Raw genomic sequence first — 23,631 nt, forward strand, 5'->3', positions numbered from 1 at the left:
AGGGTGGAAAGAACAGGTGGCACGCCCAGTTCTGCCAACCTTCTTTGAGCTCATCAAACACCCAAAAAGTGATGTGAGAAAAGCTGGTCATTTGTCTCATCACTGAAATCACCCTCAAGACCGATATTGGTCTGATTAGGGCTCGTAGCGAGGTTCCAGGGAGCAAGGAACCACGTCTGGGCATACCCATGGCTACTTAGGGCGATACATGAAACACATGTTCATAAGGGCCCCGTGCCAGGCGCGCATCACCCATTGGGCTCAAAGGGCTTCAGCCCCCCTCCCCCGTTGTGTGTGTCAGCCCGGGCTGAGACAGCTTCCTGGGCGCACACACAGACAGTTTTTGAGCTGCCGCGGGCTGGCGTCCGTTTTCTTGCAGCCGCACCGAGTACTTCAGTTCTTTAAAAGAGCATTTACTTAACGAGGCTCTGTTCTTTTTCACCCCATTTTAGAGCCCCTGCATCTCCACTCTGCATATTGCTGGAAGAGTCGGCCCCCCCGAAATATTTAGTAGCCCCCCGAAATGTGACTCTAGTTGCGCCTCTGCCCTGTGCTCACTGTGCCACGGGAACCACGCTGCACCTTTTTTTTTTGCATATTTATATAGCGCGAACTCGACGCGAAGGTATTGGAGCGCTTTACATGAGCACCGTATTTACATCACACATTCAGGCACGGGGAGATTAAGTGATTTGCCCAGAATCACAGGATGTGGACGCGACCTCAAGGCTTGAACCCTGGTTTCCTGCACCAAAGTCGGCAGTTTACGCCGACGGACCACATCCTCTCCCCAGTAGGAACTTGTCCTGGATTACTCGTGTTCTGATTCGGCGAGAGCCTGGTTTGGCTGTTCGGATGGAGTTTTCTTATTGGAGCAGGACCAGGGCTGATTTGCCTATGGCTGAGTCTAAGGTGGCAGAGTGGGCAAAAAACGATGGGTCGGAATGTGCTACCCCGCGTGCTTGCCAGTGGTTAGACTATCTGCACATATTCCACCCATCACTTTTGTGTGTTTTATATAAACCATCCTTCCATTTGACTAGTAAATGGATGCAGCATTGTTGCACGTGGAATTACCATCAAGTGTTGTATTACTGCACCACTATGAGTTAGTGCCAATATCGGCCACACTCACCAGCCCTCTTGCAGCAACATACGGGTAGCATAAATAAGCAGACAAGACAACTTTTGGTGGATAAAATTGCTGCAGGTTTATTAGCATACCAAATATGCCAACATGGTGGGTTACCTTACAGGCGATCCAAAGGCAATCCGCCCCTCGCGGCCTACCACCTGATGGGCCAACTTGCACCGTGGTCTTAGCCAATCGGTGCTTAGCGATTGTGGTGAGGGGATAGCCCTCTTGTTCCATCATATAACTCACGCCCCCTCCCCTACGAGGGGCGGAGCGTTCAAGCGACCCCCGGTTGTACAGGTTTCCAACCGCCCGTAGGACAGATGGGGCGCCGTCGCACCCCAGGGGAGTGGGGGAGGACAATATACCTTTCTCCGACCCCCCACCGGCCGAAAATGACACGCAGGGGGACCCCAACCGGGGTCTCTGGAAACACTAGACTGCCCAGTGTGCCATCTTGTGGCACTAAAGGGGCTGCCCTCTTATGAGGGTCCCCTGCGTGGACAGTCGGTCAGCCCGCATTTCCTCATCAGAATAAGGCATTGTGTGCAGAATCAGTGTTTTTCACACTGATTTTCCCCCGTTTCGTCTCTTACCGAGAAGTTGTCCCAGTTCACTTGTCCCTATGATTCTTCCTATGTAATGTGTTAAGGGAACATTTCTTATGGTGCAGATTGTCCTGCTCAACCCATAAAAACGTTTCGGCTGCTTACTCCTGTTTGTGGCCGGAAACGGGATTTTCGGCAGCCTCATAATGAAGGCCTTTGCATTCTCATTTCAGCCAAGATAGAAAACACTGCTTGCCTGTGTATGATTTGCATACCTTAAAAAATGTGCAAAGTTTTGCACATTTTTTCTCATTTGCAGAACACTATTGGAATAGACCTGCAGATCTTTGCAAGTTGCATATTTCCACCGTTTGTTCTTCAGAGGGTGGTTTGTGGGGCTAGAATACCTCTGGACTGCACATGGCTGCAATGTACAGAAGCACATTTTACCTGTTTAAGGAATCTCTTCTCCAACACGCAGGTGAAATACAGAGTTCACCCTTTCCTTCGGCGCCCTGAAAAGGCCCTGGCTCCCGAGTATCACAGGAGTACATCTGCTTTTGTTTTCATGGAGGGAATAGACGTGCAAACTACTAACAAACCTAGGAGTTTGTAGGTGTTCATCACCTTTTGCGTGCCCACCGACCTGTGGCACCTACGGTCTTGCCCCTACGATTACAGCTGTAGAGCGCCCCCTATGTTGGGTGGTTCTCTGTATTCGTATTTTCAGCCTGCGGAGCAGCAATGGGGTGTAACCCTGGGTCCGTCAATCATAGAATTTGCACCACAAACTAATTCTTTATGCACGTAACTTTCACTTGTGTCTGGAAACACACTTGTAAATTGGCCCCAAAATATTTAGACTTTGGTAGGTGTGTGGGCGTAAAGAAATTACGGGTGGGTATCGCACAAATGCTGTTTGTCCTGGGCTGCGGCACCCTGCACTTAGCCGAGGGTCACCATTAGATGCTCCACGGGCAGGATGGGGGGTCCCCGGCGGCTGTGCTCCCCTGAGGTGGTGACGTCGCCCGTAGATGCCCAGGCGGGGGCCTTAAAGGCGCAGCTGGCCAGGAGCGCGGCCTTTTCCCTTGACCACCTCTCTGCCAGCACCTCCAGAGGCCTCCAACCTGCGGCGGGGGCCGCACCGGAGGCCATTGGCTGCTTTGGTGCCCTTGGCCTGGCAATGATCTTCGTGGGCACAGGGCTGGCTGGAGGAGGAGCTGACCTGCTGGTGCCCCTGGCCCTTTCAGCCCTACCCTTGGTACCTGGGGTAGATTATGAATGGGGGCTTTGCCTGGAGGCTGGTCAGACCACAGGCACCCCGGCAGGGATGGTGCGTTATGCGGTTCCCTGGCGTTTTGTGCTCTGTATCAGATAATGTGTATTTTTCATCCCTCGCCTAGTCAGGGGACTGTGGTTCTTGTATAGATAGATGTTGCCAACTTAGTGGCCCAGAACCCTGGTGGGAATGAGCATTGTTGGCACCGGGTGCCTGCCCCCGCGGGGGGTGTAAATAGAAAGAATTTTCTGTCTACAATGCATTTGTACGTGTTTATCCCTGGACTGAGGAATCCTGGCTGAATGTATGTGGTTCAGCTGTACAATATGTGCGTCACCTTCCGTGCCTGCGTCTCAGGTCTCACTTGGTAACTGTCTTTCATGCCTTGAGGGGTTCTTGTGTGATTGAATGGCTGCGCCCTGGTAGAACCACTTGCTTGAGTACGACTCTCATTCGTCACAGGGTTGGGGCTGTTGTGTGTGAGTGAAGGGCAGTGGTTTGCACTTTCTAAGCACACTTTGTGTTTCTGATGTGGTCAAATGTTGTTTCCAGCTCAGTTTGCAATGATGACCCCAGTTTGCTGCAGTGGGCGACCTAAAGACATTTCTACTATGAAAATATCAATAACTTATTTTTATATAGTTCTGTTTTTCTGGAGTTTTGCCTTTTTGTAGCCCTGTAAACGACAGGTGTCGCTATTGGACCACTTAATGGTCGTAACTTCAGTGTCTTCAGGAGGAACGCGGCCGGGACCCAGCGTTGTCGCCTGCAGGTCGCAGACTGATGTCAGCAGCAGGCACCTAAGCCGCCGAACCTTCCAGTCATTAAAATGAACAATGCCTCCTTGTGTGGCCAGCACGTTATTTGCTAGTCAAACAGTAGCCAGCTAGAACAAAGGGAGCGGTGGCGGAGGGCGGGGCCCGAATACTCCTCCCTGTTGGTCTCCCGAAGCACATGTGATCCCTTCCATGGCTGAGGCAGTCTCTCAAGAGACAGCTGTTGCCTCAGTTCCCAGTGCTGAAAGTATTTTTGTGTGTGTTCTTAATATTTTATTATTATCTTAGAAACAATACAGAACAGAAAAACATGTAATACATACATACATACATACATACATACATACATGAAGCCTACTAGAAGATGCTAATGTCAGTAAAGATATACATTGCTTCCATCTACAACCTTGTACAAGGGGGGGGAGGGGAATAGATAAACAGGGCCTGGTTCAAACTCGTCGACAGGCAGAAGCGACGCAAGTCTCGGTGCATGTAAACAAAGGTTGAAAGCCCCTTCCAGGCGTCTTACAGGGTAAAGCACCTTCTTTGTAAGGACACTGCATAAAATCAGCTCTCACAATGTCACGCCCCTGGCTTCGGTGGCTGGGCCCTTGTATCACTGCCTTTGGACTCAGCAGTCCCCGTCCATTGCTGTCCGCCCTCTCAGGGGTCAACGGCCAGTGGGGCCATTAATGCCATTAATGCCTTTCTCCTCTCCCTTGCCTCCTCCAGGTAGAGAAGAAGATGCCCAACACGGAGGTGGTGCTCCGAAGGCTGCAGGTGACCTTCCAGAGGGTGAGTGAATCGCTAGCGCCTCGCTTCGCCTACATGTAGGCGCTGTACTCCTACCTGTGTCTCGCGAAAGGCCTGCCAGCGCCTCCGGGGAGAGGACGGGCACCTCGACGCAGGGCACGTTGCAGGGGAGGTGTCCATCTGCTCGAGGCTCTGAAAATCTATCAGTTTCTTAAATTATCCTTCATACACTCTGTCTTCCAATCTCTCGTCCCTGATCCTAAGCGTTAGTCCACGCAATCTGTATGCATGTGTTGATATAGATATATACATATATCTCCCAGTGGCAGTCGCCACTGGGTAGTTATAGTTAGGTTTGCTTTTCCATTGAAAAGCTGCTTTTGTTTTGCTAATAACTTTTGCGCCATATCACGAATCTTCATGACACTTTAAAAAAAAAAAAAAGGAAAATTCGCCTCAGCTCTTTTCTGGAAAGTTTCGAGGTGATTTAACTAGCAGGGTCCAAGAAAAAAAGAGGGGGGTGGGGTCAAAAAAGCAAATTTCCCAGTGGAGTTTCCATAGACTTCTTTCGGCAGCGCTACCGCAAAAACTGCTGAACAGAATTACACCAAATTTGGAAAGAAGCTAGATCTTTTTTCACAAAGTGAGCTTTTCGTGATTTGGTGTAAATCCGTTCCGTAGTTTTTAAGAAATGAAGGTTGAAAAATAGTGTATATCTGAGCAGTTGGGACCGCGAGAGGCTTGCAGGAGCACCAATTAAACAAGCATTGGCGTAGTCAATAGGTCTCGCTTTTGGGACCTTTCAAGTGTTTAGCCATGCAACAGTTGATGTTGTTGCACCAAGGATTTTGTGCTGCATAACGGCGAGCTTTGAACCTGACGATAAGTGTTAGGACAGAGCGGGGGCGGCAGGGGGGTAAGCACGGCGAGCTTTGAACCTGACGATAAGTGCTAGGACAGATCGGGGGGGCAGGGGGGTAAGCACGGCGAACTTTGAACCTGACGATAAGTGCTAGGACAGAGCGGGGGCAGGGGAGTAAGCACGGCGAGCTTTGAACCTGATGATAAGTGTTAGGACAGAGCGGGGGCAGGGGGGTAAGCACCCGAGCTTTGAACCTGATGATAAGTGTTAGGACAGAGCAGGGGGCAGTGGGGGTAAGCACTACGTATTAAGGGTAAAGTGGCCGCTTCTATGACATACCTAAAGCTGCTGGTTGAGAAGCTTGCAATGGACCCAGCCTCCCTTCCCCTCCCCTCTGAAAATGGGGGGGAGAAGGAAGAGAGAAGAGCTGCAGAGGGAAGCTGCTGGCAGACTCTGACCTTGAAGCCTAGAGGTGGAGGCCAGAGGAGCGAGCAGCCCAGAGTAGAAAGGGAGACAGGGACACTTGTTTTCAAGAAGTGAAATGCACTGTTCATGCCCTATTGACAAACTTCCATGACACGAATAGTGGTGAGGCTTGCAAACAGGAGCAGTTTCCCGAGAGGGGAAAGAGCAGGCTGGAGAAGGTCTGCACTGGGTTGTTTTCAACTTTAGAGATAAGGAGAATGGAATGCAGAGGGAGGAGAGAACAGCCAGGGCCTGTGAGGAGAGAGGAAAGCAATATGGCGCCTCTGCTCGTAAGCGCGTGCCCGCGCACATGCACACAAGCTCTAGGCCACAGTGGTAGCATTTTCTGAAGCCCTTACTAAAAGTCTTGCCAGAGCACAGCGCATGCGCTGCTCTAGGCTCGACCTAAAAACGGAGAGTTCTGATTGGCCCAGGGAGTTTTTTCTTCCTTGGGCCATGTCGCTCCTGCAGGAGTCAGACTCCCATGGAAGTCAGTGCTCTGATTCGTTGCTATCTACATAAGAAAAATACTGCTGGCAGTCATTGCAGGACTCAAGGACTTAGTCCGCTGTCCAGAATTTTAAAAAAATGATATACGGGGCAGGTTAGAGATACTCTGCCACCTCTAAGCTCCATGGGGGGATTTTTAAAAAAAAATCTGCACATTTTGCCACAATCCCGGGCGATTCTACAGGATCACAGCAACAAAAGAAAAATGGTGTCCAGGATTTAAAATATATATATGGGGAGGGGGGCATCAGCTTGGGGCCCCTCCCCAGCCCATGTATGGCCCTGGAGTCCTCATTCCCACACGCTTGGTATATTTAAGGGGAGGGGGTGCACAACCTCCCCCAGAACCGATGGTGGCCCTGGGGACCCCATCCCCTAGGCCCGATGTTGTAAAAAGAGGAGGGGGCTGGCCAGCCCCCCTCCCCAAGCTTGCGAATGTCCTGGGGTTCCCCATCCCCTGGTGTTGTTTTGAAAAATAAAAAGGGGGTGTCATGTGCCCCCTCCCCTCCCTGAGCCTACTTAGACTGCAGGGATCCCATGCCCCGGGGCCAAACTGTAAAAAGTTTATTAGGGGAGGGGGCCACTCGGACCCCCCTCCCTGAGCCCTTGAAAAGGCCATTGGAACCTCATCTCCCAGGGGGCTGTATATTTTTATATATATATATATATATATATATATATATATATATATATATACACACACACACACATTATGTATATGAAAGGGGGAATTAACACTTTGGTTTTTACAATAGAGTTGTGAGTTCCCTAGAAAATACTTCTTTCAGTGAGTTATCATTTTGCACCCCTATGCTCTATTTGCCCCCTCCCCTACATATCAGTCCTCACTAAACTTTAATTAAAAAAGGTTTAATCCAAATAAAAAGTTTGTGCCAAATGTGGTGCACACCGATAATGGGAGGCAAAATTCTAGGGATTCGGTTCCAAAAATGTCCTTCATATTTATACTCCGGAGGATATTACCTCCACTATAGCTCAGAAGCCGTAGAATGAACGTGGACCAGAGCTGGCAGGCTCTCAATGCTTGGCCTCTTTTGGTGATTTGATTGATTCTATATTTATTACGTATGTCGAATACAAAAGGCTGATTGATTTGGAAAATTCAACAAAAAAATCACGCTTTGAGATTTTGTTTTTGAAAATAAAAAAAGCTACTGAAATTGTGCCATCCTGCACCATCATGTTGACTGAGCAAAACCAAAGGGGATGATGGACGGAGTGTTGAACATTGCAAGCACTCACCCTCAGTCAACTGATCTGGGTTTAATCCACCATCATTCTTTAGCTCACTCTGCCACCCCAGTTCAGACATGGCCATATGCAAATCAGTCTGACCCTGTGCCTCATGGGAACAGTCGAGCCTGAACTGCCAAGCCATGTCTTCCCTGGACCGGAAACAAGCATCCTGGGACCGGTTTCTGGCTAATCAGCCATCATCAACCAGGCTAGCTTGAATCCAGTGGCAAAGTGAGCAAGGGACCCACGTCTGGGCATACCCTGCCAACTCAGGGCGAACAAAGCTAAACCAAAGGGGATGATGGACGGAGTGTTGAACATTGCAGGCACTCACCCCCAGTCAACTGCTCTGGGTTTAATCCATCATCATTCTTTAGCTCACTCCGCCACCCCAGTTCAGACATGGCCATATGCAAATCAGTCTGACCCTGTGCATCATGGGAACAGTCCAGCCCGAACTGTCAAGCCATATCTTCCCTGGACCGGAAACAAGCATCCTGGGCCGGTTTCTGGCTAATCAGCCGTCATCAGCCAGGCTAGCTTGAATCCAGTGGCAAAGTGAGCCGGTCCTAGGATGCTTGTTTCCAGTCCAGGGAGGACATGGCTTGGCAGTTCGGGCTGGACTGTTCCCATGAGGCACAGGGTCAAGACTGATTTGCATATGGCTGGGTTCAAACTGGAACGGCATGGTGAGCCAAAAAACGATGGATTTAGGCCCAGATCTCTGTACTGGGGTGAATGTATGACATTGTTCTGCATTCTGTCCATCAACTGTTGTTTTTGCATCCATCATGTTGACTGAGCCACATGGCACGTTTTCAGTGCATTCACAGGAACCGTCGTGATGGCAGTTCCGTTCCTGGCAATGTAAGAGATGTCTGCTGGGTGGCGGGCATCTCTAACCTCGGAGTGCGGTTACTCTGTCAGGGCGACAAGAGTATTTTACTTCGTCGCCGTAATGGAGTAAAAATTGTACTCCGAAGTCGAAATTGGCCCCCACATCTTTGCACTCATTAGGTTGCCATTTTATTGCAATTATTGTAAACACTTAAGATGCATCGTCAAATGGGAGAAAACTCTGATTGTGAACATGTAAAAGGCAGTGCTCATAGGTGGGTTTGTTAAATGAGACACGTTAAGTGTTCACAATCATTTTTGGATGCCTTTCAACATGACTGAGCACCAGCAATCGTGAGGCAACAAGACTTGGTTGCAAAACATTAATTGCAAGGCTTACGTGGCCCTGCATAATGCCTGCTAAGATGTATTCAGAACACTTATGGGGCAACATAAATCATTGAAGTGCGGGCCCCGTGGGCTTAGTGCGTAGGTGAACATGGCACAGGGCGTCACCGGTGGCCAGGCCATGCTCACAAGAACTAGCTGTGTGGGCGCAGGGTATGCAACATTTTAATGATGACATCACATGCTTTGGCCCGCCAGCTGATGTCATGTACAGCAGAGTCAAACCAAGACCAATCTCTGCAGATGAAATGCAGCTTCCAAGGAATAAACACAATTGTACGACTGAATATCGACTCCAACAATATTGTGGTATAAGAATATCCAGGAGTGAATATCAAATCAAGGAAGGGAAGTGCATATAGGGACGTATAGATTTACTATTCTTGGCTCCACATCTACGTACCTTGAAGATATGTACCATATAGGTGTGTGTCTATATGAATATATAGAACAGTTCTTCCATCGTTTGCAGAAACAGAACGGCACTCCTCGTAGTGTCTATTCAAATGTTATTGGCATACTGTCCATTTTCAGTGTCTACGCCAGATGATTTAATGGCAGTGCTTCCTGTGTGCAGGCATCTTGAAAAAGGCTTTTCAAGCTGAAACGCGTCTGACCCTGCACTTATGTGATCTGCTGTGCCAATAACATTTGAATATACACTACGAGGACTGCCGTTCCGTTTCTGCAAACAATGAAAGAACTGTCAGGTTAACACGCCCGGGCATAGGCGTTTTACGAGCACCCCCAGCGATTCGGCTGCACGTCATCCTAACGCAGCTACCGGAGGAATATATATATATCTGGAGTTGGGTATAGAAAATCTAGGCCTACTTACCTGTTGATATCTTTTTCAGTATTTTATTCTCAGTATTCTGTCTCACAAATATTGCGGGCTCGATATTCAGGGGTCATTCAAGATGGCTGCCAGCTGTATCACAAATGTAGCATCTCCGCTGCTTCCCTGCAGGAGGTGCGAGAGATCATGCATTTCCAGTACGTGGCCTGGCCGGACCGTGGAATTCCCGACACCTACGACTGCTTCCTGGAGATGATTCGGCTCCTGCGGCAGTACCAAGGGGAGGACCCGGCGCCCATGTGTGTCCACTGCAGGTGAGAGATTAAAGAATGCCCCAGTATATATGCACTGCAGGTGATGGGTGGAGTACCTCAGCTGTGTCGAAAGCAGGTGAGAGTTTAAAGACTTCCCCAGTATATAGGCACTGCAGGTGATAGTTGGAGTACTGCATGTGTGTGCACTGCAGTTGAGAGATTAAAGATTCCCCCAGTATATAGGTGATAGGTGGAGTACGCGATGTGTGTCACCTGCAGTTGAGAGGATAAAGGCTGCAGCAATATCTAACCACTATAGGTGATGTGTAGGGGTGGGGTGCCATGGGTGTGTGCACTGCTTACCAGTATGTAAGTACTGGAAGTCTACGTTTGTCTACTGCAGATGACAGGATAAAGTCTGCCTCCAGTAAGTGTGCATTGTAAGTGATCTGCGGTACCGGGTACCCCGTGTGTGTGAACATCAGGTGAGCCACTGACAGACCTTGCAATGCAGGCGATGTGTGGTGAGAGTCCCTAATGTATGTGCAACACAGCTGAAATCGAGGGGGTGTGTGTGTGTGGGTTTGTGGGTTTGTGTGGGGGTGTGTGTGTGGTGGGGGTGGGGGTGTGTGTGTGTGGGTGGGGGTGTGTGTGTGGGGGTGTGTGTGTTATGTGTGTGTGGGTGTGTGTGTGTGTGTGTAACAGAGAGAGACTGCCTCCTGCGTGTGCAAAGCAGGTGGAATAGAGAGTGTGTGTTGTAGATGAAACGCAGAAAGAGAAACTGTGTGCAAAGCAAGTAGAACAGAAAGACTGTGTGTGGGTGTGGTTGAAACAGTCTTATCTTGTTATGCGAGGAGACTCCACACTCGTAAAGATACTATTCATTAATCCCTTTGTGAATAGCAAACAATCGTAAACTTATGCAAAAGTGTACGTTTACCTTTGTTAATCAGGCCCACAGAGAGCAAGAGAGCCTGCCTCTTGTGTGTGCAAAGCAGGTGAACCAGAGACCTCTTTGTGTGTAGTGTATCGCACCTGATAAATAGCAATACTGCGGGGAAATGTATTCATTGGGTTCGATAAAAAACACCTGTTACGAGTTTATGGGGAATAACACGCAGAGTTTGGTGTTTAATGCACCAAAATCCATATGCTAAGGAAAAATGCTGAATGATTTTCCCCGTTAAATTTCGGCAGCTTTGACCTGCCAAAAGTTAATGACTGCTGAGGTATTTAATGCATCGGATAAATATCGGATGCGTTAAATACCGACCAACTCATAATTCCAACCCATGTTTAAACAAGGCGGGTCGGAATATACCGACCAACTCATCATCAGGGCCATAGTCTTTCCTGTGAGAAATGGGCAGAAGAATGGAGCATGGAGCAGGATGGAGACAAATCAGTGCAAACGGATGTGGAGAGACACCTGTGACCGAATCGAGTAGTCAATAAAGTCCCCATGACCTCAGCGCTCATTTTAGAGTAAGTCTGAGTTAAAGTTAGGTGAGCAAATTTGCTTGTAGCACCACCACAGGCAACACTTCTCTAAAACGAGGTAATTCCGCAGTCTTAGGGCATCGCCTAGTGGTGAGAGTAGTTTACTACAAAAGGTCAGCAAATTACCTGTCTTCAGTGTTAGTGGAGCTCTCCAGCAGCCAAAGTTCTATTTTGTCTGAAGTTCTGAAAATTCTCACACCATTCCTGCTTACCACAAGAAGTTACTCTTAACAGGTACAATCAGAGAACCTCAACATCTTGATCGTGAAGTCAGGCGTGGGGGTGTCTAGGAGAGTGAGCACATGACGGCCATTATAAATACGGCTCCCAGTTTTCTGTATTTACTGACTGAACTCGTGAATGCATTCTGATGCCTTTACAGCACCGGCAATAGAACGAACGTGTCGTTAGCACGCATCCGTTTAGCACTCAAGTCGTTACAACGGCTTGCTTTAGGGAGCGCATTGGTGAAGAGGTCTTGGATTGAAAGTCCAAAACCTCCCCTACTGTTGCTCAGACTGGAATTGGAATAGTAAATAATACTAGTCCAAAGTCCAGCGCCCCCCTAAGGCAAGTCGTTGTAATGACTTGCGTGTAAAAGGAACGTGTCGTGACGACGCTGTCGTTCTAATGCCTGCATTAAAAAGGCATGTGTGCTAAACACATACATAACGCCGTCAAAGAATCAAACAGAAAGTAGTTATTTTCGGTGGTTCTCCATACTGTCAGGACTACCATGCCAATACCTGTGCCGGCTGACCCCATGAGGAGTCAAGAAAAAGAGGATGGCATTGCTTAAACAGCTGTAGATTCGAAAGTATATTTGCCCTACAACACTAATGTTTTCAAATGAGTGCATTATTTTATGTATGGCTGCTTATAGTGCTAAATTCTGACAGGCATTCGCGTGTGACTATACATTTATCAGGTAAATAAAATTAGTATGTTAGTTGCAGCTTTATTTTTTTCTTAGAACGTAAAATGAATATGGTTAAGTACGAATAAAAGGAGTGAAAAATAAATGAGGAAAATACAGGTGGAAAAGGTAAAAAAAAAAATGCATACCATAAAACCGAGAGCCCTAATTATAGAATTACAGGACCAGGAAGAGTACACCGCAGCGAGCTGATGCTGGTCGGGGCTCCTAGAACTTGTAGCACATTTTCTCACGTTTATTCCACATACTTTTCAGCTGTGTCCAAGAGTTTACAGGCCTTCAGTTGGGCTTTATTTCATAGGGGGAAGGCTCTTCATGTGTAAAAATGAATGCATAGATTTACAGAGATTTTGCGTCTGGGTTTGCGTCTCTCATTTGCCGCACACCTGATGCAAACTCCATCTCGGTATTTACACAGCAATGTAAATGTGGATTTGGCATGCTTTTTTTTTTTAAATAAATGATGCGCTGCTTTGCACTTACTTGTGTTACTTTGCGTCAGGGAGGCGTTCCATGGGTTGTGCATGGGTGTCCCATGCATCCTTCCACGGATTTTGACACAACCCCATAACTACAAAGAGTTGTAGACATGGATTTGCACCAAGCGGTGCACTTGCCTGTGGCTGGCGTATATATGTATTTCCGGGTCCGTTGCCATCCCCTCAGTGGGCCCGGTACCTGGGCCGGAACCCTGTCGGGCTCTCTCTGTTCGGCCCGGTGACTCTGCAGAGGTCCCCGGGCATGGACTGTGCCAGCTTCCCTTGTTCTCGGGATCCTAGTGGTCTCAGGCCCAATGCTCCCTGTGTAACCTATCTAAGGATGGATTTGTGGATGTGGGGTCATACATAAGGCCGTGTTGTAGGGTCCTAGTGCCTTCCTTACCTCCAAGGTATTGGTCTTATGCAACGGCCCTCAAGACCCTCCCATTGACTAGACTGAAGGTGGCCCTCCACCTGCCCTGGCAGCAGGTGGTGGCACCTGTAGTGGCCACCACGGAGGCCTCTGTGCGCCTATGCTAACTGTGCATGTGCTCAGGGGGTGTCCCAAACTGGCACCACATCTGCAGTACCTTAATATGAGGACGCCAAGGCCATGGAGAGGAGGCTTGGGTCTTAGGCCGGGGGCTGCACTGAGGCTACATTTGTTCCTGGGTTGGACATAAACTCAGGGTTGGGCTGTATTAATTGGGGCAGACTGCACTGCTGCATTCTGGGAGAGCGGCTCAACCATGGCGAGTAGGAGGGGTGGGGGGCATGCCCTATAAAGGCGGCAGCAGTGAAAACAGGGATGGGGCATACATAACTGCATCCCAAGGAAACAGCAGAGGGAATCTGTGGGCATTGGCAGCTTGTCAGTGTCAGCTGCTCCTTGTTTAAGCTGCTTTGTCGCCATAATGTTTATTTTCATTTGGTTGTAGCTCTGTCTGAACACGGACCAGTGCTGCGGAGCCGTAACACGACAAGATGCATTTGAGTTAGGAGTAAAAATACACATTAGCTTACTGTCAGAAATAAAACTGAGAGAAAAAGTATAAGAAAATGAAGGATGTGACGTGTAACAAATCTGTACCGATAATAATAATCTGTCCCAGCAGCCAGGGCGCTCACCTATGGTTTCTCTCTCCAGCGCTGGCTGCGGCCGGACCGGCGTCATCTGCACAGTGGAGTACGTCCAGAACCTCATCAGCAAGAAGGTAGGAGAACATGTGCTCATTACAGAACTCACAGGCGCAGAGGCCGTACAGGCTGAGGCTTCAGAGGAGATATCCCTCAGGGCAGGCCTCAGAAGCAGGCCTCAGAAGCAAGAGCTGTTTCTCAGTTCAGCCTACAGCCTCAGGCCTCAGACCCAAGGGCTGTCTCAGTTCACCTCACAGGCTGAGACATCGACTGACAGAGCTGTCTCTCGGTTCACCTTACAGGCTGAGACATTCAACCAACAGGGAAGCTATCTTTCAGGTCACCTTACAGTCCGAGGGCCCGATTCACAGAACTAACTTAAAACAAAATCCTAAACTTACTACCATTTTGGTATTCACAGAAGGTACTTACTCATTTCGGTATTCACAGAAGTTAGGACTCCTAACTTTAGGACTCCTAAATGCCTTCTGTGAATACCGAAAGCCTTAAAATTAGGATTTTTCTCAGTTTAGTAGTAGTAAAGTTAGGAGTCCTAACTTTAGGACTCCTAAACTGAGAAAAATCCTACTTTTAAGGCTTTCGGTATTCACAGAAGGCATTTAGGAGTCCTAAAGTTAGGAGTCCTAACTTCTGTGAATAACGAAATGAGTAAGTGCCTTCTGTGACTACCAAAATGAGTAAATGCCTTCTGTGAATACCAAAATGAGTAAGTGCCTTCTGTGAATACCAAAAGGGTAGTAAGTTTAGGATTTTGTCTTAAGTTATTTCTGTGAATCGGGCCCTATGACATTACACAGAGGAGCTATCTCTCAGGTTTCCTTACAGGCTAAGGCATTGCACAGAGGACCTATCTTTCAGGTCATCTTACAGGCTGAGACATTACACAGATAATCTATCTCTCAGATCCCCTTACAGGCTGAGGCACTGCACAGAGGAGTTATCTCTCAGGTCTCCTTACAGGCTGAGGAATTACACAGAGGAGCTCTCTCAGGTAATCTTACAGGCTGAGGCATTACACAGAGGATCTATCTTTCAGGTCATCTTACAGGCTAAGGCATTACACAGAGGACCTATCTTTCAGGTAATCTTACAGGCTGAGACATTACACAGAGAATCTATCTCTCATATCCCCTTACAGGCTGAGGCATTACACAGAGGACCTATCTTTCAGGTCATCTTACAGGCTGAGGCATTACACAGAGGAGCTCTCTCAGGTAGTCTTACAGGCTGAGGCATTACACAGAGGACCTATCTTTCAGGTCATCTTACAGGCTGAGGCATTACACAGAAGAGCTCTCTCAGGTAATCTTACAGGCTGAGGCATTTCACAGAGGAGCTCTCAGGTAATCTTACAGGCTGAGGCATTACACAGAGGACCTATCTTTCAGGTAATCTTACAGGCTGAGACATTACACAGAGAATCTATCTCTCACATCCCCTTTCAGGCTAAGGCATTACACAGAGGAGCTCTCTCATGTAATCTTACACACCGGAGCTATCGCTCAGGTCCCTTACAGGCTGAGACATTACACAGAGGACCCGTCTTTCAGGTCATTTTATTGGCTGAGGCATTACACAAAGGAGCTATTTCTCTGATCACTTTACAAGCTGAAGCATTAGACAGAGGAGCGATCTCTCAGGTCCCCTTAGAGGCTGAAGCAGTAGACAGAGGAGCTATCTCTAAGGTCATCCTACAGGCTGAGGCACTGCACAGAGGAGCTATCTCTCAGACTCCTTTACAGGCTGAGGCATTACACAGGGGAGCTGTCTCTCAGCTTCCCCTACAGCCGGAGGCATTAGACAGAGGAGCTATCTCTAAGGTCATCCTACAGGCTGAGGCACTGCACAGAGGAGCTATCTCTCAGACTCCTTTACAGGCTGAGGCACTGCACAGAGGAGCTATCTCTCAGACTCCTTTACAGGCTGAGGCATTACACAGAGGAGCTGTCTCTCAGCTTCCCCTACAGCCGGAGGCATTAGACAGAGGAGCTATCTCTAAGGTCATCCTACAGGCTGAGGCACTGCACAGAGGAGCTATCTCTCAGACTCCTTTACAGGCTGAGGCATTACACAGAGGAGCTGTCTCTCAGCTTCCCCTACAGCCGGAGGCATTCGACAGAGGAGCTATCTCTAAGGTCATCCTACAGGCTGAGGCACTGCACAGAGGAGCTATCTCTCAGACTCCTTTACAGGCTGAGGCATTACACAGAGGAGCTGTCTCTCAGCTTCCCCTACAGCCGGAGGCATTACACAGAGGAGCTATCTCTCAGGTCCCCTTACAGACTAAGGCATTACACAGAGGAGCTATCTCTCAGGTCCCCTTACAGACTAAGGCGTTACACAGAGGAGCTATCTCTCAGATTTCTTTACAGGCGGAGGCATTACACAGAGGAGCTATCGCTCCGTTCACCCTAAAGCCTGTGGCATCAGAGAGAAGAAATACCCCTCAGTTCACATATAAACGGCCTCGAACTGAGGTAGAACTGCACCTTCGATCACAGCAAAGGCTCCTGCCCCTGACAGCAGAGCTACCCCTCCGGTTACAATTACAGTTATTCGTGTGTTTGTAATCGATGCACATCTCAAATGGTGCAAACGTGATGTTTATAAATGTCTCCATGTGTGATTCTGGGGGCACACTCTTAATCTCCACTGCCAGCAGGACATATGAAAGAACATGACACAATCTCTGATAATAAACGATTCACTCTGAGCCCAATCAACAAAAACCGACCATGATGTCAACTTGTTGAGGCTTTTGTACTCTGAGGCCTATGTCACTCACATGCATTGAGATCAGAGTGTGGGCTCGCCGCAAGCGCTGAAACACCCACTGTGTCCGTGAAAAGCCTCTTTGTTTCTTTATATTGGTATAGACATAAAAACAAAAAGCAGTTTAGGACTAAAATAGTTTTTGGGACACTTTGAAGCTGGTGTTGCCATACTTTGCAGCGTTTTGAAATATAAGAGTACTTTATCAGGAAAAAAAAGAGCTGCAGTTCTTCAGAATCCAAACAAAATTCCTCAAAAGCAACTCATACCTGCTCTCAGCTCCTGTGTGGCCAAGTTCTGTACAGTAAAACACACACAGATAGTGGACGGAATGCAGAGCAAATCAAACATTCTCTCCCAGTCAATAGATCAGGATTAAACCCATCATTCTCGAATGGCAGATGTTTCTGTCAAATGCGAGCAAGCATTGGAAAAACGAATTTTTTTGGGGCTATTTTTATAAATGGGTTGTCAAATAAAACCCATCAATGGCCGCAGATAATAGAGGTCTCCGTGTTCTGTGGTGTATGCATCAAATCCTTAAACACTGTATGTCGCATTGGTCACATACAGTACTTGCATTAATGGCCCTGACAGTATTAAGCATCAGTGGCCCCAGGCAGTAATGTGCATCAAAGTCCCCAGGCATTAATATGCAGCACTAGTCGTGGAAAGTAATCTGTACCAATGACGAATTACATAGAAACAACCAACGCTCCAGGCTGCAACAAGCATCAATGGTCCCAGGCAGTAATAAGCATCAGTGGCTTTATGCAGTGTATGTATTAGTGGGACTAGTAACCAATATCAGCGGCCGCACACATCACATGCATCCAGGGGCGAATAACTGACATAGGTGCCCCCCAAAAAGTACATGCATCAGTGGCCCCAAAGCCTAAATACATACACCACTGAGCCTTTAATCAGCACCAGTAGTCTCACACATTGCATGGATCAACATGCCTAGTGATGAGCATCAGTGGCCCCATACAGTGCATGCATCAATGCTCCTAGACATAAGCATCAGTGGCCCCACACAGTGCATGCATCAGTGTGCTTAGTTATGAGCATCAGCAGCCACCCACACACTGCATGCATCAATGGGCTAAGTCATGAGCATCAGTGGTCCCGCACTGGCTGCATGCATCAATGCACCTAGTCATAAGCATCAGTGGCCCCATGTATTGCATGCATGAATGTTTCTAGTGCTGAGCATCAGTGGCCCCACACTGTGCATGCATCAGTGTTCCTAGTGATGAGCATCAATTGCCACACACGACATGCATCATTGCGCCTAGTTAGGAGAATCAGTGACCCCTCACAGCACTTGCAGCATCATGCCTCGTCATGAGCATCAGTAGACCCTCAGTCCATGCATCAATGCACCTAGTCATAAGCATCAGTGGCCCCACACATTGCACGCATGAATGTTCCTAGTGATGAGCATCAGTGGACCCACACAGTGCATGCATCAACTCATGAGCATCAGTGGCCCCATACACTGAATGAATCAGCATGCCTAGTCATGGGTAGCAGTGGCCCCACACACTGCATGAATCAACATGCCTCGTAATGAGCGTCACTGGCCCCACACAGTGCATGCATCAACTCATGAGCATCAGTGGCCCCATACACTGAATGAATCAGCATGCCTAGTCATGGGTATCAGTGGCCCCACAAACTGCAAGAATCCACGTACCTAGTCATGATCATCAGTGGCCCCACACAGGGCATGCATCAATACACCAGGTCATGAGCATCTGTGGCCCCACACAGGGCATGCATCAATACACCAGGTCATGAGCATCAGTGGCCCCACACAGGGCATGCATCAATACACCAGGTCATGAGCATCAGTGGCCCCACACAGGGCATGCATCAATGCACCTTGTCATGAGCATCAGTGGCCTCACACAGGGCATGCATCAATGCACCAGGTCATGAGCATCAGTGGCCTCACACAGTACATGCATCAATGCACCTAGTCATGAGCATCAGTGGCCCCACACAGGTCATGCATCAATGCACCTTGTCATGAGCATCAGTGGCCTCACACAGGGCATGCATCAATACACCAGGTCATGAGCATCAGTGGCCTCACACAGTACATGCATCAATGCACCTAGTCATGAGCATCAGTGGCCCCACACAGGGCATTCATCAGTGCACCTAGTCATGAGCATCAGTGGCCTCACACAGGGCATGCATCAATGCACCTAGTCATGAGCATCAGTGGCCCCACACAGGGCATGCATCAATGCACCTAGTCATAAGCATCAGTGGCCCCACACAGGGCATGCATCAATACACCAGGTCATGAGCATCAGTGACCCCACACAGGGCATGCATCAATGCACCTTGTCATGAGCATCAGTGGCCCCACACAGGGCATGCATCAATACACCAGGTCATGAGCATCAGTGGCCTCACACAGGGCATGCATCAATGCACCTAGTCATGAGCATCAGTGGCCCCACACAGGGCATTCATCAGTGCACCTAGTCATGAGCATCAGTGGCCCCACACAGGGCATGCATCAATGCACCTAGTCATGAGCATCAGTGGCCTCACACAGCGCATGCATCAATGCACTTAGTCATGAGCATTAGTGGCCTCACACAGGGCATGCATCAATACACCAGGTCATGAGCATCAGTGGCCCCACACAGGGCATGCATCAATGCACCTAGTCATGAGCATCAGTGGCCTCACACAGCGCATGCATCAATGCACCTAGTCATGAGCATTAGTGGCCCCACACAGGACATGCATCAATGCACCTAGTATGAGCATTAGTGGCCCCACACAGGGCATGCATCAATGCACCTAGTCATGAGCATCAGTGGCCTCACACAGGGCATGCATCAGTGCACCTAGTCATGAGCATCAGTGGCCCCACACAGGGCATGCATCAATGCACCTAGTCATGAGCATCAGTGGCCTCACATAGGGCATGCATCAATGCGCCTAGTCATGAGCATCAGTGGCCTCACACAGGGCATGCATCAATGCACCTAGTCATGATCATCAGTAGCCCCACACAGGGCATGCATCAATGCACCTAGTCATGAGCATCAGTGGCCCCACACAGGGCATGCATCAATGCACCTAGTCATGAGCATCAGTGGCCCCACACAGGGCATTCATCAGTGCACCTAGTCATGAGCATCAGTGGCCCCACACAGGGCATGCATCAATGCACCTAGTCATGAGCATCAGTGGCCTCACACAGCGCATGCATCAATGCACTTAGTCATGAGCATTAGTGGCCTCACACAGGGCATGCATCAATACACCAGGTCATGAGCATCAGTGGCCCCACACAGGGCATGCATTAGTGCACCTAGTCATGAGCATCAGTGGCCTCACACAGGGCATGCATCAATGCACCTAGTCATGAGCATTAGTGGCCCCACACAGGACATGCATCAATGCACCTAGTCATGAGCATTAGTGGCCTCACACAGGGCATGCATCAATACACCAGGTCATGAGCATCAGTGGCCCCATACAGGGCATGCATTAGTGCACCTAGTCATGAGCATCAGTGGCCTCACACAGGGCATGCATCAATACACCAGGTCATAAGCATCAGTGGCCCCACACAGGGCATTCATCAGTGCACCTAGTCATGAGCATCAGTGGCCCCACACAGGACATGCATCAATACACCAGGTCATGAGCATCAGTGGCCCCACACAGGGCATGAATCAATGCACCTAGTCATGAGCATCAGTGGCCTCACACAGCGCATGCATCAATGCACTTAGTCATGAGCATTAGTGGCCTCACACAGGGCATGCATCAATACACCAGGTCATGAGCATCAGTGGCCCCACACAGGGCATGCATTAGTGCACCTAGTCATGAGCATCAGTGGCCTCACACAGGGCATGCATCAATGCACCTAGTCATGAGCATTAGTGGCCCCACACAGGACATGCATCAATGCACCTAGTCATGAGCATTAGTGGCCTCACACAGGGCATGCATCAATACACCAGGTCATGAGCATCAGTGGCCCCACACAGGGCATGCATTAGTGCACCTAGTCATGAGCATTAGTGGCCTCACACAGGGCATGCATCAATACACCAGGTCATAAGCATCAGTGGCCCCACACAGGGCATGCATCAATGCACCTAGTCATGAGCATCAGTGGCCCCACACAGGGCATGCATCAATGCACCTAGTCATGAGCATCAGTGGCCTCACACAGGGCATGCATCAATACACCAGGTCATAAGCATCAGTGGCCTCACACAGGGCATGCATCAATACACCAGGTCATAAGCATCAGTGGCCCCACACAGGGCATGCATCAATGCACCTAGTCATGAGCATCAGTGGCCCCACACAGGGCATGCATCAATGCACCTAGTCATGAGCATCAGTGGCCCCACACAGGGCATGCATCAATACACCAGGTCATGAGCATCAGTGGCCCCACACAGGGCATGCATCAATGCACCTAGTCATGGGCATCAGTGGCCCCACACAGGGCATGCATCAATACACCAGGTCATGAGCATCAGTGGCCCCACACAGCGCATGCATCAATGCACCTAGTCATGGGCATCAGTGGCCTCACACAGCGCATCTCCGAAGTGTAAATATAAGTCCAGCTCAGTTTAGAAGTAGCAGCTCTGATTTGAAACCGAAGGTGTTGTGAGAGATGACTGTGTGATGCAAGCACTGGGGAAATGTGCACCTTCAGAAATCCTCATTCTTTAGTCCGATGGCTCACGGGCGCCCCCTTTCTATCCCACAGAGAGTGCCCGATAATTTCAGCGTTTTTGAAGTGGTCGTGGCCCTTAGACAGCAGAGACCGTCGGCCGTGCAGACAAAGGTGAGTGACCGCCTGGGAACGGGTGTGGTGGGGGCTGGAGGGAGGGGCAGTGTTTGGGGAGAGGAGGGATGGGGGAGGGGCGGGGGTGCAGGGTGCACTTGTTCGCAGCTCCGATAGAAGATTTTGTTGGAGCCCAGCTAAATGAGATTAGATATTGGGGCTTCCTTCACTACTAACGATCAGTATAATTTTGATAGTATTTGTTGCAGTCTAGCGCCCTCCTGTGGCCAGTTGGGGTTTTGTTGTCCCACTCTTGTGACAGGGGAGCCTGCCATGACAACCCTTTATTATTTCCTGAAGCGCCCCCCACTGCAGGAAGAGACTGCCTCTGTCGGAGCTGTGAGCGCCCCACATTCAACACACTTCCTTGTAACCTCAGTGCGGGGGCAGTGTTCCTCTGGTGCGGGGGTGTCAAATATATGCCCAGGAGCCCAGATACAGGGCAGGTTTTCAGGATGCACACTACGTAATTTAAGATCCGTTTTGAATACGTGTTTGCAAATGTTTAGTTTATTCGACTAGTGTATGACCATGAACACAATAAAATAAACAAATATATCACATTAAAATGCAAAACGAAAGTACAATATCTCATCAGTTTAAAACACATTTTTGTACAAATCAATCTTCAAAATACTATGAAAATAAACCTATCACCCGACTCCCATCATGCAACCTATTGCTAAAGCGCTCGTGCTCACATAGAACTCGATAGTTCCATGCAAATGTGATTACGTGGCTACATGGGCGTCAATTCACCAAAATGCCAGAGGTAGCGGAAGTGACGACACACGCCATTTGACCTTTACTTTGTCTGACATACACACACACATGCAGGCACATAAACACACATTCACACTCTCTCTCACATAAACACACTCTCACCCGCAAGTATGCATACAACATAAATTGAAAAGTGTTTTTTAACTTCCCTTAGATGCCAGATAGGGTCATATTACAGCTAATTGCACACCATTCTTATTGCAATTATGGTGGAAAAAAGTTGACAGAAAGCCAGAAAAGTGGATCCCCAACCGACATCTATTAGGACGAGCTGCGCCAGTGTAGCAAAGGCAGTGCCAGGGGTTGTAACTGCGACCCCTGGCGACCTCTAAATGACGTCCATGTGTTGATATCGTGAAACCCTGGCATGGATCTGGCCCTCCTGGACCCTTGCTGGCCCCCTCCTCTCGTTGCAATCTTCTCCTCTGCATTCGCCTGTCCACCCTACCCCCCAGTGTAACTCGTCCCTCTCTGCCCTCCTCTGCTCAGGAGCAGTACGAGTTTGTCTACCACGCCGTGGCGGAGATGTTTAAGAAGGAGCTGAAGAGCAGGACGTCCCACTGCTACGAGAACGTGAGCCGCACGGAGGTACGTGCACGTGGGAGCAAAGGGTGATGCTGAGGCCTGACACTGATCAAGTGCATGTATGCAGAAGCAAGGTCCGAGGTCTGAGACCTGGCACTGATTGGGTGCATTCACATGTGATCATGGGGTGAGGTCTGGCACTGATCTGGTACATGTATGCAGAAGCAAGGTCTGAGGCCTGCTTCTGATCAAGTGCATGTATGCAGAAGCAAGGTGTGAGGCCTGACACTGATCAAGTGCATGTATGCAGAACAAGGTCTGAGGTCTGAGTCCTGATACTGGTACATTCACGTGGGAGCAAGGTGTGAGTTCTAAGGCCTGGCACTGATCTGGTACATGTATGCAGAAGCAAGGTCTGAGACCTGGCACTGATCGGGTACATTCACATGTGATCATGGGGTGAGGTCTGGCACTGATCTGGTACATGTATGCAGAAGCAAGGTCCAAGGTCTGAGACCTGGCACTGATCGGGTACATTCACATGTGATCATGGGGTGAGGTCTGGCACTGATCTGGTACATGTATGCAGACGCAAGGTCTGAGGTCTGAGACCTGGCACTGATCGGGTACATTCACATGTGATCATGGGGTGAGGTCTGGCACTGATCTGGTACATGTATGCAGACGCAAGGTCTGAGGTCTGAGACCTGGCACTGATCGGGTACATTCACATGTGATCATGGGG

At 49.1% G+C, this 23,631-nt stretch overlaps 1 protein-coding gene across 2 annotated transcripts in view; it reads left to right on the plus strand.

Moving 5' to 3' along the window:
* Nucleotides 1–23,631, plus strand: part of PTPN18 (protein tyrosine phosphatase non-receptor type 18) — a 328,066-nt gene that overhangs the window by 160,137 nt on the left and 144,298 nt on the right. For both annotated transcript variants that reach the window (XM_085629675.1, XM_085629674.1), the window contains exons 7-11: nucleotides 4,471–4,533; nucleotides 9,801–9,943; nucleotides 13,947–14,013; nucleotides 21,501–21,578; nucleotides 22,851–22,949. In XM_085629675.1, coding sequence (XP_085485801.1) covers nucleotides 4,471–4,533; nucleotides 9,801–9,943; nucleotides 13,947–14,013; nucleotides 21,501–21,578; nucleotides 22,851–22,949 — 450 coding nt within the window. The remainder of the gene's footprint in view (nucleotides 1–4,470; nucleotides 4,534–9,800; nucleotides 9,944–13,946; nucleotides 14,014–21,500; nucleotides 21,579–22,850; nucleotides 22,950–23,631) is intronic.

This window comes from Triturus cristatus, chromosome 10 (assembly GCF_964204655.1).
Source record: "Triturus cristatus chromosome 10, aTriCri1.1, whole genome shotgun sequence".
In the NCBI taxonomy this organism is placed as follows: domain Eukaryota; kingdom Metazoa; phylum Chordata; class Amphibia; order Caudata; family Salamandridae; genus Triturus; species Triturus cristatus.